The sequence below is a fragment of the Tursiops truncatus genome, chromosome 4 (assembly GCF_011762595.2).
Source record: "Tursiops truncatus isolate mTurTru1 chromosome 4, mTurTru1.mat.Y, whole genome shotgun sequence".
Lineage (NCBI taxonomy): Eukaryota > Metazoa > Chordata > Mammalia > Artiodactyla > Delphinidae > Tursiops > Tursiops truncatus.
The window spans coordinates 76572238-76587760 of NC_047037.1; the positions used below are offsets into that span (position 1 = coordinate 76572238).

At 43.3% G+C, this 15523-nt stretch overlaps 1 protein-coding gene across 5 annotated transcripts in view; it reads right to left on the minus strand.

The window, feature by feature from the left end:
• Positions 1 to 15523, minus strand: part of CD86 (CD86 molecule) — a 62838-nt gene that overhangs the window by 22410 nt on the left and 24905 nt on the right. For 4 of the 5 annotated variants that reach the window (XM_073804175.1, XM_019923337.3, XM_019923335.3 and 1 more), the window contains exon 2: positions 7069 to 7118. In XM_073804175.1, coding sequence (XP_073660276.1) covers positions 7069 to 7118 — 50 coding nt within the window. Of the gene's footprint in view, positions 1 to 7068; positions 7119 to 10618; positions 10693 to 15523 lie in introns of those variants that run through there. The other variant, XM_033855769.2, reaches the window with a different exon arrangement.

Consider the following 15523-nt stretch of genomic DNA (forward strand, 5'->3'; position numbering starts at 1 on the left):
CTGAATGTTTGAGCACTCCTGGAGGAAATTATGCAGTTGATCAGGCTGGTGACATTACAAATTGGTAGTCTGTAGTTCCACTTAACTTGGCCTCTGAGCTGCTCGCCCTGCTCACCACCCTCTCCCTTCCTCACAGCACTTACTTCAGCAGTACCCTCTGCTACTGCTTTTAGTTTCTCTTTCTCCTATTTTTTTAAACATGTTTATTGGAGTATAATTGCTTTACAATGGTGTATTAGTTTCTGCTGTATAACAGAGTGAATCAGCTATACATATACATCCATCCCCATGTCTCTTCCCTCTTGCGTCTTCCTCCCATCCTCCCTATCCCACCCCTCTAGGTTGTCACAAAGCACAGAGCTGATCTCCCAGTTCTGAGCTGATCTCCCTGTTCTATGCTGATCTCCCTGTGCTATGTGGCTGCTTCCCACTAGCTATCTGTTTTACATTTGGTAGTGTATATATGTCCATGCCACTCTCTCACTTTGTCCCAGTTTACCCTTCCCCCTCCCCGTGTCCTCAAGTCCATTCTCTAGTAGGTCTGTGTCTTCATTCCCATCCTGCCCCTAGGTTCTTCATGACCTTTTTGTTTTGGATTGCATATATATGTGTTAGCATACGGTATTTGTGTTTCTCTTTCTGACTTACTTCACTCTGTATGACAGACTCTAGTCAACTCTCTGAAAGAGTAAGTGGAGATTGCTGCCTCCACCCCCAGCCTCTGTCCCCACCTCTGTGCTGAAACTTCCCTGGCAGATGTTGTCAGTGGCTTCCCCCCACTGCCAAACGCAGAACACTTTTCAGACCTCATCATCTCTGACCACGCTGTCGCATGCCACACTGTTGGCCATCTCTCCTTCTGAAACTCTATTCTTTCCCAACCTCTGACATCCTGGTCAGTTTTCTCTCATCACTCCTTAAATGGTGACTAGGGCAGGGATGGTTCTCCAGGAGTTTTCATGGCTGATATGGTATTTCTGTTAAGATTAGCTTTGCTTTGATCTCATGCTCACCATGGATCCCACTATAGATATAAATATAATGTGTATACAATTATGTATATTTATATATTATAGATATATAATGTGTATATTTTATAAAATATAGAACTATACTATATGTTATATGAAATACGATCTATTAAAATATATGGAGCATCATATAATGTAAAATGTAAAATGTAAAACACATCATTACATGCCAAAAAATTCAGCTCCTGTTAAGTGCAAGCCATCAGATTACACTACCCACTGCTCCCAGTATCCATCTCCTCCTAGGCACCTGGCTTCTCCATCACTTCCCTTGCCTAGGCAATTTCGGTCTCTTGCGCACAGTGCCTAGCCTCTCAGTTTCTTGTCCTCCTTTCCTCCAATATCTTGTCGCCCACTCTACCCCAGCCATTTCTTCCCTGGACCAGACCCCAGACCCTATTGTTACCACTGCACCCCATAAAAACTCTCAATATCAAGCATCTCACCTTGTGACCACCACCTCTTATCTTTTCATTTCATTCTTTCTTCTACCACCACTCCATCAATTCTCCCACCTCACTGGGATATATTATGAATTGGAATATTTCTCACTGTATCTGCAGATACTACCCTAGGCCAAGACTCCATTACCTCTTGATTAGATAGTTGCAATTGCCTCCTAACTGATCTCCCTACTTCCACCCTTGCCCACAAATCTAATTCCTTAAGCCCAATTGATCCTTTAAAATATGTCTCAGATGGTATAACCCTCCTGTTCGAAAGTCTCTGGTGACTTCCCACCACTCTGAAAATTATATCCAAATCCTTTCCCATCACACTGAGAACTATACCCCCAATCCTTCCCATGACCTACAAATTCTTATGTAATCTGGCCCCTGGTTCCTTTCAGACCTCTTCCCTTCACTTACTCTGCCCCAGCCATACTGGCTTCCTTGCCATTCCTCCAAAATGCCAGGCACATTCTATCTCAAGACCTCCCCCCTTCACTCTTGTTGCACAGCCAAGAAGGCATTGCAGTCTCTGAAGGGAGTTGCAGTCAAGGACTCGGCCCCGTCACTGGCCAGTCACGCTCTTTCACATATTTATATTTGTAGCCCAGGCACTTTCGTTCCTCAGTTTCTTTATTGGGGCCTTGGGCAGAGGTCTTCTTCAGATGCTTCTGCTCAAGCTGCCTTATGGTAGGAGGGAAGGAGGACCTTGGAGACACTTTCCCCATGGAGAATTACTTTTCCCCAGCTGACTCAGTATTTCTACTCTTAGCCCTTTCCCCTCATCCTTCCCTTCCACCTCTCCCCAGGGTCCATAAAACTGCTGGAGCCTTTTGTCTGGGGCTCCCTCAACAGTGAGAAGAACCCCCGTGTCTGTGCTGATCCACCTGATCCTTGACTGGTGTACTGCACAGAGGGAGAAAGAAATAAAAGTGTGGAAGAACAAGTTAAGAGTCAAGGGGAGTTAGTCTGAGAAGCTGTAGTATTTTCTAGAAGAAGAGAATGCGAGGAAAGGTAGAGAAACAATATTTAAAGAGATAAAGATTGTGACTATTCAAAATGGAAAAAGACGCAAGTCCTCAGATCAAAAGTGTGTTCTAAGTACCGAGTAAGATAAATGAGAATAAATCCACACCTAGATATGTTGTGGTGAAGCTGATAAACAAAAAGCATAAAATATTTTTTCAAATTTACAAAGAAGAAGAATTGAATCTTTTCATTCTTTAAAAAAATGAAGAAAGAATACCTATAAAACAATGACAGTTACAATGAAAGCTCCTTAGCAACCATAAACCAAAGAAGACAATGGGGCAATAACTTCTGAATGAGTAAAACACACACACATTCAAATAAAGCAAATTACAGCATTTCAACCCACTGGACTAATACAATTTCAAAAATTATAAAAATGAAAAGAATTTAGAAACATGAGAAAGTGTGTATGAAACAATATTGAATAGAACATATTCAGGGATTTGCCTATATATTGTGGTCACAACTATATATAACTAATTTTACTCTCTTGTCTGTTACACTGTAGTAAGGACCAGAGGAGTGATTTTTATGTATTTTTTTATTTTCTATATTTTTAAAGGTTTTTTTTTGATGTAGACCATTTTTAAAGTCTTTATTGAATTTGTTACAATATTGCTTTTGTTTTATGTTTTCGTTTTTTTGGCTGTGAGGCATGTGGGATCTTAGCTCCCCGACCAGGGATCGAACCCACACCCCCTGCATTGGAAGGCAAAGTCCCAACCACTGGACCACCAGGGAAGTCCCAGAGGAGTGATTTTTAAGTAGTGGAGGGAGCTGACTACTTTTTAATGGAGACATCTATAGGGAGAATGAATGAAAGAAAGAGTGAAAATGAAACCAAGAATGGGTAAATACTCTTAGAGACTGTTGAAAGAGTTTTCATAATTTTGAGGTCCTGGAACTTGGCCCTGTGACTGGCAATGGCTATAAAGGAAGGGCTACAAGTGTTTTTGTTTCTGTAAATCTTAACAGTACCGAGGGGGCCAAAATCCCGAGTTGCATACTCTGGAAATGGTATTAAGATCTCTCACAGAGTAAAAACAAGCCACAGTCTCTCAAACTCTTGCTGCTTCCCAAAGTAGTCTGTTTGCCATTGGAGCCTCTCTGTTCCCTACAAATTTCACTCGTGCTCCCAATCAGCCCTCTACTTATCCTATTCAGTGACCATCTTCCACTAAATTAACTTGTCTGACAGCCCATTCTCTCTGGAACCTACTAAATACTAAAATGATCCACTACTTCGGAAGTAAGATACTCCCTACTGGGGAGCAAACATCTATTTCAAAGGCCTCTGAGACAGTACCTTAACATAAAGGGGTGACTCCAATAGGAGAACTACTAGGCTCCATGACAGTTCTTTGGGAATTTGGGAATTACGTCTGAACTATCTATCTATTCACCTCTGTGATTATAGTGACAACTATCAACAGCAACAGGAAGTGGGAGTCAAAGTAATCATATAAACATAATCCTCATGCAGCCACCCATGTAGGCACCTGCAGAAACCTGGGAGGAAAGAGTAGACCCTTACACAAGATACGAAATGAGGGTTTGAGCCAATTTTATGTAAATCTTAAAGTGAATGAAGACCCCCAACTATACTCCTGGTACATTAATTGAACCAGAGGTATTGTTCAAGAGAAATGAGAAGCCTTAGGACCCAGTAAACCCCCAGACAATAAGAGCAACCATAAAGAGTCAAACTAGGAAGAAACTTCCTCCTGATACGTGAGCTACTGATTTTCCAAACACCACTCTGACTCCAGCTTTAAGTGCTACTGGAGGTGCTGGGTAGCAGCCAACAGAGCTGGACAGTTAGAGGTGTCTTTGCAAGTGGCACTTCAACATTCCTTTGGCTTTATGAATACAAAGCACAAATTATAACCTAATTCTGCAAGGCCATGGCTGCCCTCTCGCCCTTTTAGGTTTTAAACTCTCGTCCAATTTTCGCCTCATGGGCCAGGGCAGCAACTATAATGTCTGATTTCCATGACTAGGGGAGGACACAAAACATATGGAGGAAAAAGGAGACACAGAATTATTTCACTGTCCTGTTTTATCTCTGCTGTCAAATGAATTATTCAGCCCTGCATTTTTGCCGTGGATTATCTGGGTCAATTGCATCTCCTTTCTCCCTTTGGATTCCTGCCTATGGGCAGGTCACTGCTTGCCAGCCCAGCAAGCAGAGATGTGCCCTGAGAAGAAAGATAAAATTCAAATAGATTCTTTTCCATTCTTTAAAAAAGAATGAAATCTGTTTTATTATTTTTAATCGTGTGTTAAGTATTGGCAATGTTATCTTCCAATCAGGTGTCACCATTTTCCTATCCCACTTAAAATTTCTACTGCCAAAAATATAACTACTATTCTCTCACCACCATAAAGCTTAAATGACTTCCGTTTGGGGGAGTTATTTTTAAAGTTTCAATATTGATAACTCTCTTTTTAGAATTTAGGAAGTATCCAGGTATCCAAGTATCTGGTACATTTTTCTTTCTTCTCTCCCAAGTCATAAAAGCTGGGCTGGTCACTGTATGAGAAGGGCCAGGGCCCGAGCTGTAGGGACAGCTAAGGTGTCAGCTGCTGGGAAGGTGGAGGATGGACCTGGTGGGGAACTTGTGAACTTGACTAAGGCACAAGCCACATTATCTATCAAAGTTGTTTGAGTCCCCAAGGGACAAATCCTAGTATTATGGAGAGTTCCCTAGCAAGAGTTAGGAGGAACAGCATAATGTCAAGGTGAAGTGAAGAGAGGCTGAATCTATACTGCTAGGTGTGAATCCAGGCTCTGCCACTTATTAGCAATGTTGTCTTAGGCAAATTACTGAACCTCTCTGGGCTTTAGTTTGCACAGCTGTAAAATGGGGAATCATATAACAAGACCTAAAGCAGAGAGTTATGGTGACGTTTGAGTTAATATTTATAAGATGCTTAGAACAGTACCTGGCACAAAGTAAGCACTACATCTCTGTATTTGTCAAATAAATAAGAAGTGGGATAGGAAGGGGTTCTTGCTGGATAATGTCCTGCAAAGCTTTGTTTTATCCCCTTTCTCTCTTGCTCTTGCTCACACATCACTTCTACCTCCCCAAGAGCTAGAGTAACAGGTCATATTGGTGCTGGGAGGTGGAAGCTGCTGTTATGACCTAAGTCAGTAAAGTGATCAGTTAGCCCATCTATAGATCAGGCAGCACGTGTATAGCACAGACCCAACAAGCTCCAAGGTGCTAAACAGAAAACACATCACAAAAGGCCTGTCCCAGCCAGCATCAATCTGAGGGAGCATCTCTTCCTTGTAGCCTGACTCCTTTTACCCACAGCAGGGACAAGGACAGTGGCCAAGGGCCTGGTGTGTGGCTATCAGAAGGAGGTAAGCTCGTGGCCGGGCCAGTTAGTCAGGGGCAGCCTGTGTGCCGTTGTAGCCAAACAGCAGGCTGGGCTCCCCCTCCACGTCTGCCCCACACCAGGACCAGATGCCTTCCCTCTCGGTGCTAAGGGTGGGGAAAACAAGCAGCAGGAAGGGGATGGGCCAGGAGAAACTAAAGGCACCCAGTCGCAGGATGGGCGGCAGGAACCTCGGCCAACCCCAGTTTACAGATGAAACTGAAACTCAAAGAGATCAGTAAACAGGGAAGGTCTGAGTTTTGTGAGGCCTGACACTGCTAAAATTTCTTCTGAGGGGGAAGAGCTCTTTCAGAAAAAGAATACAGAACACAAAACAAAATGCCCATGGCCACTACGGTGCCACTCAACATGGGGAGAATGTGATAGAAAAGTCGAAAAGTCGCAGTGGAAAGAGACAGTGGTCTTAACTTATTGTGGTTAAAATATCTTATTAATGAAAATTTTACTAAGGCTTAAGACACAGGACCGCACTGTTAGGGCTCCTCCTGGGGTCTCGGAGGGGCTTGGAAAGAGCTGTGCAAGTAGGAGCCCTGAAGCTTAGTCCCTTAGCTTGATGGTAAATCAGCTGATACAGTTAGCTGAGGCTCACTGAAGCAGGTGGTAGCAGAGCTGGGTTTCTTGATCCTCCCAGTAATCAGTGCCAACTATGATCTATGGGCACGGGCTGGTGGGGAGGGCAGTGGATTGGGGGGGAGAGGGAAGGTAGGGAACGAGAAAAACAATGATCGCTAGTGGAAGGAGACTTCTAGAAGCCTGTCAGCCATTTCCTAAAAGTGTGAGAATGCAGAAGTGGGGACAGAGGAGCAGAAGAGTTAAGCCTCAGGCGTGTCAGAGTAGGGACCCTCCCTCAGCTCCCTGGGCACCAATGGACAGGCCAGGCTACCCTCCTCTGTGCATCCAGGACCACGGGTGTGAGACGACAGAAGGTGTAGGGCTCCATCTCAGGCTGGGCCTGCCATCAGCTGAGATACTTGTTCTCGATTGTGATACTTCCTTCTTCTCCATGAAAGTCTTTTGCATGTGGTATTGTGAACGCTGAATAGAAAGTGAGTAAAACCCATCAAATCTCAAACCCCAGCTTGGAGGTCAGGTTCATCGGGAGAGAGTGGGAGGATTCTAGGACTTTATAAAGCCCCGAGGGTGCTTACCAGACAGCAGGAGGGCCATCACAACGAGAGTGTTTCTCAGTCCCATGGTGCTAAAGTTAAAAAAGAGAGATAAAACTTGATTAGAAAATGAAACCAAAAACCAAAATATAACAAGTGGAGTTTGAAATTCACTTAGGCCCATGGGTGTGGCAGAGATCAAACAGTATGTACACCAAAGCCATTTTCTTTTCCTCCTAACCCCACAGACACGCTCTATTTCCCAGTCCCCCCCACCCCATGTTAGGTGGGCCATGTGACTGGTTTTTGGCCAATGGAATTGTGGGCAGAAGTGACAGGTGTTACTTCCAGATACAGCAGCACTAAAGCCTCTCTCTTACCTCCTTCCCCTGCCTTCTTGGATGCAGAGGCTCCAGAGGAGGAGTCCAAGGGCCTAGAAGATGGAAAGCCTCACTATGAAAGAAGCTGGTTTGCTGGACAAATTAATAAAACAGCTCTCAACACCCCACAGTGATCTATATTGGGCTGTGACATGAGCAGAATATAAAACGTTATTGTGTTCAGCTAATGAAATTTTGGGAGTTGTTTACTGCAGTAGCTAGCACTACTTATCTTGACCAATAAATGGGTATGGCGGGGCAAATAGAAAGTATTTATGTTCAGAAATCAATTTTTCTTTGGCTTCCCTGTGGTTTTCAAACTTTATTGTGCACAAAAATCATCTGGAGGGCATGTCAAAGCAGTTTCCTGGGCCTTGTCCACAGAGATTCTGATTTAGTAGATTGAGTGAAGCCCATGACTAACAACCTCACAGGTGATAGCGATGCTGCTGGTCTAAGGACCCCACTTGGAGAACCACTGCACTAGAGTGTTCACTTAATCTATATGATGGAGCCAAGGAAAATGACAGGCATTGCTCTATAAACTCCATCCTCTCTTTTTAACTCTCCTGCCCTCTGTCTTTCTTCATTCACCCACTTACCCCAACTTAGACCAAAAGGGCTGTAGAGTGGCTTACAGGGAAGCACAGAATAGGAAAGATGACCAACATTGCAAACGGGAAAAGCAAACCAAATGCAGGAATATAAAGTGGAGCCGAGTACAAGGCAAATGCCAAATGCTTACCATAGAACTCTGCCCACTTTGCATGGTGTGGGTCACAAGTTTGGCTTGTAGCTTTTTTAACAGCCAAAGAGAAAAGGTAAACCTAATTGGTGAATTAATTTACGGATCTGTCCATGAGATAAAAACACACCAATGCTCAGGGGAAAGTATGTAACTATTCCTGATGCAATAGCAGAAATTTCTTTCTTAGGGGTGATTTGTCTAGAAGCCATCCCTGATGACTTTGGGCTAGGCTAGACACCCTTCCTTTCTTTTCCCATAGCACCCAGCACACAGCTTTGGGCCAAAGGTGTCTGTTTCTTCCCTTCTGGGCTATAACCTTTCATTTTTAATTAAAAAAATTTTAGTAGATCATACCTGCACATGTTACTAAATTTAAAATGTAAAGGTGATCAATAGTGGGAAGCAACTCACTCCCAACCCTGCCCCCTAGCAGTCTGATTTTCCCCCATAGTAATAACTGGAGTGACCACTGATACCTGTTAGCAGTTTCTTGCCTCTACTTGAAGTTATTTTAGACAAAACGAAATGAAAACTTATACCCATATTTTTTTTCATTTTATTATAAAACACAACTGTTAGCATACTATAATGCAGTTTTGCACACTAACCACTCCCCTGGAGATTGTTCTGTATCCGCATGTACTGAGTATCCGTATTCTAACAGTCGCATATTATTCTGGTGTATTTTATTGGATGGCAGTAATTTACTTTACCAGCCCCTATCAATAGACGTTTAGGTTTTTCCAATCTTCTGCTGCAATGAAAAACCTTGATCATATGCCAAATCACATATGTGAGAGTAAGCTGTCTTCCTATAAGCAGAATGCCTTGACCAAAAGGTCATTGCAATTTTAATCTTCACAGATACTGAAAAAATTGTTCTCCCCTAAAATTTTATGTTTATGCTCCCAGCAGCAAAACATGAGTGTGCTTAGTTTCACGTAGCTTTTGCCAACAAAAGCTAATTTGCGATCTTTATCAATAGGGAAGGTTAAAATGACATCTCAGTGTAATTTTTAAAAATTTTTTGTTGTCATGAAATACACATAAAATTTACCATCTTACTCATTTTTTGAGTGTGCAGTGGTATTAAACACATTCACATTATTGTGTAACTATCACCACCACCCATCTCCAGAACTTCTTTCATCTTGCCAAAATTAAACTCTGTACCCGTTAAGGACTAACTCCATACTCTCCCCCACCCCTTCGTCCCTGGCAACCACCATTCTACCTTCTGTCTCTATGAATCTGATTACCCTAGGGACCTCATGTAAGTAGAATCAGACAATATTTGTCTTTTTGTATCTGGCTTATTTCACTTAGCGTAATGTATTCAAGGTTCAACCATGTTGTAGCATATGTCAGAATTTCCTTCCTTTTTAAGGCTGAATAATATTCCATTGTATGTATATGCCACATTTTGTTTATCCATTCAACTGTTGATGGACATCTGAGCTGCTTCCTCCTTTTGGCTGTTGTGAATAATGCTATGATCATGGATGTGCGAATATCTCTTTGAGACCTTGCTTTCATTTCTTTCAGGTATATACTCGAAAGGGGAATTACTAGATCATATGGTAATTCTATTTTTAATTTTGGGGGAACTACCATATTGTTTCTCATAGCGGCTGCACCATTTTACACTCTCACTAACCATGTACGAGAGTTGCAATTCTCCACATCCTTGCCAACACTTGTTATTTTCTGTATTTTTTTCTTTAGTACCCATGCTAATGGGTGTGAGGTGGTTCTCACTGTAATTTTATTTTATTTATTTATTTTTTGCGGTACGCGGGCCTCTCACTGTTGTGGCCTCTCCCGTTGCGGAGCACAGGCTCTGGACGCGCAGGCTCAGGGGCCATGGCTCACGGGCCCAGCTGCTCCGCGGCATGTGGGATCTTCCCAGACCAGGGCACGAACCCGTGTCCCCTGCATTGGCAGGCGGACTCTCAACCACTGCGCCACCAGGAAAGCCCAATGAATCACGTTTAGTTCAAACAATTACATGAAATTGGTATGGCCCTGGGAAATCCTGGACAGATGGTCCGTGTAATTCGTGCAGTGGGGAGGAGCACTGGATATGAGAAGGAAGTCAACATCGTTTCTGACTTCTCTGTTTGGAAACTCTTTCTTCCCGAGGGAGAAGCTGCCTCTCCTTTATTTCCTCTCATTGATACTGGTGTTGTTCTCTCAAACTATGCAGAATAAGCCTACCACACTTCTATCTCAGCCCTTCATGGATTTGGGGGGTAGAGATCATGTTTGTTCTCAAAATCCTGGCCCAACAGTGACATTCCTAGTAAACTTCACTAACATTAATTTGGAGACTGCCCACCATCCTGGCCAACACTTTAGACACTTAGTTTATGAGGCCCTTTTAAAATATAGGGCTAAAACACTTGAGATTGACATGATTCTCTCTTATACAGTATAAATGCCCCATGTAAAAAATTTCTCTCACCTCTAGCCATGGAGTGTGCGTGAGGGTGGAGGCTTGACTTAGGAAGCCAGTTTTCTTCAATGTCATCGGCTCTGAGGAAGAGCAGAAATGTAACTGCTTCCTGTGCAATGAACTCTTAACCCCAACTATGAGTCACTGCTTTTTCCAGGGGGCCTGAGAAGTAGACACTCTAGGCTTTGGAGGGAGAGAGCAAAAAGGGGAATGGGAGAGGAAAGAACCTAAGAATTTACAGAGAGGATTCTCTGAGAGGAGATTTCTGTCAGCTATGAGCAGAGTAAAGTCTGTAGGTGTGTGAACTGGTCAGAAACCTAGAATGAGTAGCTTCCATTTAGCTGGAGGTTCACTTCAGAAACCAAAGAAAAGTACCCATCAGACACTACTTTCCCTTGCTTTACATACCTGGCCATCATAGAATGTGAGTGAGAGTCAGCTGAATGACTAAGTATATTATTATGCCCCACAACAAGGTGAGATTATTTCTCCCCGTGTTACAGATGAAGAAATGGAGTTTCAGAGAGGTTAAAGAATGTTCCGAGTCACCTGGAGGTTGAGATTGAGATTGAGAGGTTGAGATCCAAGGTTGGGATTTAAACCTGCACAGCCTCCTTGCATTCTTTTTAATAAATTCTTTTGAGGTAACATTGGTTAATAACATTATATAAGGTTCATGTATACAACATTATATTTCCACTTCTGTATACACTACAGCTTGCTCACCACCAAAAATTTAGTCTCCATCCGTCACTCACTGTGTTCTTTTTAACACTGGTGTGGTTCCTTTAAAAGTTCCAGCTGGTTTCAGATGTGCTGTAGGACCCAGTGAAAGGATCCCAGTTCTACCCTCTCAGGACAACAGGAGAGCAGCACATCCCTGGGGCCAAGTGTGACGGTGGCTCCTGGAATCAGAGTGTGACACTCAGGGGGACGGGCTGGGCTGCGGGCAGGAGGGAGACATAAGTGTTCCTGTGTATCAGGAAAAGTTCTGTCCTGAGCTGCCATTCAGTCCACAAATATTGCTTGAGCACCCACTATGTGCCCAGCGGAGGATGCTCCTCTCCATTCCAGCCCTAGACAGGTAATCAGTTTCCTGGCCTGGGCTGACCTCCAGACACATGTTACTGTGTTTCAGCTAAGCTTCACCTAGAAGAGCTCAGGGAACTACAAGTATTGGGGCAGAAAAAGGAGAGGATTAAGAAGAGCTCTTTTTCATCTCAGGTCTGCAGGAGGATGTGGGATCTAGTTCAGGCCAAATGCAATATGCAGAGGTGTGGTGTAGTGGTGGCCAGCCATGGGGTGGGACAGGGGAGCACAGACATGATGACTCAGGAAGTGAGAGAAGGATTCCAAGGCAGAAGTTGGGGAGCACGAAAAAAGTTCCCTATTTCTCAACTTTTTCTAGACTATTAGTGGTGATCAGGGCACCAGGAAAAATGATGATAGGTTTGCTGGTGTCTAAGGAAGGTGTTCACTGAGACCGTCTCCTGCCAACATGTAGTGAATTTGCTCGGCGTCAGGCTTGTTCTAGAGGTTATGGGGGAGTGTAAAGATCTGCAGGCCTTGGTCCCTGACCCAGCATTAAAAAGAGAAACAGAATGTCCACAAATAGCTACCATTCAAGCTCCAGGCCAGTGTGGAAGGTGGACTCATTTATCTCCTCCTGGCACATACGAGAGTCCTTGCTCCGAGCGAAGTGGGAGACGCCACAACCTCCGTGGAGGGAGGACTAGATGGGCCTCAGCCCAGTGCTCAGGCCCTGGCCCTTTGCCTTCTGCCAGCTCAAACTGTGACTGGACAAGCCAGGTGTGCTGGATGGGCACAGCCAGCCAGGTGAGAAGAGAGTGAAGGCCAGGAGGAGGACAAGTTTGCCCGGGGCTTTGGCTGGCCTCGGGGTGACGTGCTGCATGAATCACTTCTCAGGGCACCAGAAGCTCTACCTTTAGAGCAGCTGTGATAACCTCTGAGGCCCTGGGAGGAATAGGGTAGGCTTATTTCCTTTTTTACGAAGTTTCTGAACTGCAAAATAAGAAGGTTGCTGGGACTTGACTATATCTGAATTTTAACTTCTGACAGGGTGTCTCATGATATGCTTGAGAGCAATGGAGAAATATGGGATATATACTCGCACAGTTACTTGGCTGAAAAGCTGTGCCCTAATGTCATTCATTCATTTAACAAATAGTTAGGAAGCCAGGCCTTGTGCTAGGTGCTGGGAATAGAATGATGAGCAAAACCAGAAAGGACTCCTCTTCATGTGGTTGCTTACAGTTTAGCAGAGGAGCAGGATAATGACCATACAAATAAATGTAAAATTACAATGGTGACAAGTGCTACAGAAGAGAGGTTCATGGTACTCTGAGGGCCCATAATAGGAAGAATGTTGTGATAGATTAAAGATGGACACATAGTCTTTGCTAATCTCCTCTCTTGAGTCTGGGCTGGGCTTAGAGGCTTGTTTGACCAATAGAGTGCACTAGAAGGGATGTTTAGGATTTCTGAGGCTAGGTCAAAAGAAGCCTTGCAGCTTCTGTCTTTCTTGGAATACTCGTGTAAGATGTCCCACTACTGAGACCACCATGCTGGAGAGGCCATGTGTAGGTGTTTGGGTCAATAGACCCAGCTGAACCCAGCCTTCCAGCCATCTCTGCCAAGCCACCAGACATGTGAATAAAACCTTGAATCATCTAGATCAGAGGTCAGCAAACTGCAGCGTGAAGACCAAATCAGGCTATCACCTATTTTTACAAATAAAGTTTTGTTGGACTACAGCCGTACCCATTTATTTAATTATTATCTATGACCGCTTTTGTACTACAATGGTCGAAATGAGTAGCTGTGACACAGACCATATGGCCTGCAAAGCTGAAAATATTTTCTATCTGGCCTTTTATGGAAAAAAAAATACTGACCCTTGCTCTAGATCAGTACTGTCTAACAGAAATATAATGCAAGCCACATACGTAATTTGAAAATATCTAGTAGCCGCATTAAAAAATTCAAAAAGAAATAGATGAAATTAATTTTAATAATATGTTTTGTTTAATCCAATATACCTAATATTATAATCTCAACATGTGATCAATATAAAAATTATTAATGGATTTTATTTTATTTTTTTTTGCGGTATGCGGGCCTCTCACTGTTGTGGTCTCTTCCGTTGCGGAGCACAGGCTCCGGACGCGCAGGCTCAGTGGCCATGGCTCACGGGCCTAGCCGCTCCGCGGCATGTGGGATCTTTTCGACCCGGGGCACGAACCCATGTCCCTTGCATCAGCAGGCAGACTCTCAACCACTGCACCACCAGGGAAGCCCTATTAATGGATATTTTACATTCTTTTTTCTGTACTAAATCTTCAAAATCTTGTGGATATTTTATACCTACAACAAATCTCAATTAAGATGAGCTACCTTTCAAGTGGTCAGTAGGTACATGTGGCTAGTGGCTACTGAACTGGACAGTGTACTTCCAGACTAGCCCATTCATCAGTTTAATACCGCCAAGTGACCTCAATTGATGCCATGAGGACCAGAAAAATCACTCAGAAGCCTGCCCAAATTTCTGATTCCCACATTGTGAAAGAGTAAGATATTCATTGTTGTAAGCTGCTAAGTTTGGGAGCAGTTTGTGTTACATCAGTAGGTAAAGAGAACAGATTGTGATACATCAATAGGTAAAGAGAACAGATTGAATAGGTGCTAAGTAGGTGAAGGGTTGTGGGAGTGACTTGGAAGGATGCTAGGCAAAGGGAATAGCATGTGCAAAGGCACTGAGGGCACATGAAAGGAGGTCAATGTGGACAGAGCAGTGGAGGACAAGATTGGAGAGGTCGGCAAGGGTCAGACCATGCTCATTTTATGGGTCAGTTAAGAATTTTGGTCTTTATTCTGAGAGCAACATCAACAGCAGAGGAGTGACATAATCAGGTTTGCATTTTGAAGATGACTGGCTGCTGTGTAGCAAATGGATAGTAGGGAATCAGGGCAGAAGCCAGAAAACCAATCAGTTGGCTACTCTAGTTGTTGAAGTGAAAGAAGATGGCCTTTGGTTGTGGTGGCAAAAGTAGGTAGAAGTTTATAGGTTCAAGCAGGATTATAGCCAGCAGGACATGATGATGGGTTAAATATGGGGAATGAGGACAAGGTATTGATTTATTCATTCACTCAACAACTGAGTGCCAGGAATCATTCTTGTTTAATAGACTGATACCATGGTGGGTGCTGTGGGGCTGTTTTTTCACTTTCACATATTTAGTAAAACTATGAATGAAAGCACAGAAATCATACTTCTGCTTTCAAATGTGCAGATGTGCATAAAAATGTGCACAAGAATGAGCCAGATAGCTGCTGGTCAGTTGGTAAGCTGAATTAATATTTATAAAGCCTGAAAAGAAAGTGGGATACTAGCATGCTGAATCTCAGGGTCCACATGAAGATCTGCACTTAAGTGAAGTAGTTAAGTAGACAACAGAGAAGTAGCTTATCCATAGTAAATGTAAAAATCATATAAGCGTTCGCATGGCAAGGCTAACCAAAAGTTAATTCACTCTTAGTGTAGAATGTGGTCACTGTGCTCTGTGCTAATCAGACCACATCACTTGTGGTTATACTTGAATGACAATGACAAATTAGAGTTTATCAAGGGATTCACCGGGGAATAGTGAAAGTATGTCAAATGAGGAACAGTTAAAAGGCCTGGGATTAATTAACTTAAAGAAGAGAAGCCTGTAAGTACCTGATGGCCCTCTGCAAATATTTAATGGCCCTCCCACAGGAAGACACATGCACTGTTGTTAAAGGGCCAGTAGTTCCAATAATTGGAAGTTACAGGGAGCCAGAGCTCAGCTTCAGATAATGAAGAACTTTGAATAGAGTGGTACAACCAAGGACTGGACTTTCTTGTGAGGTAAT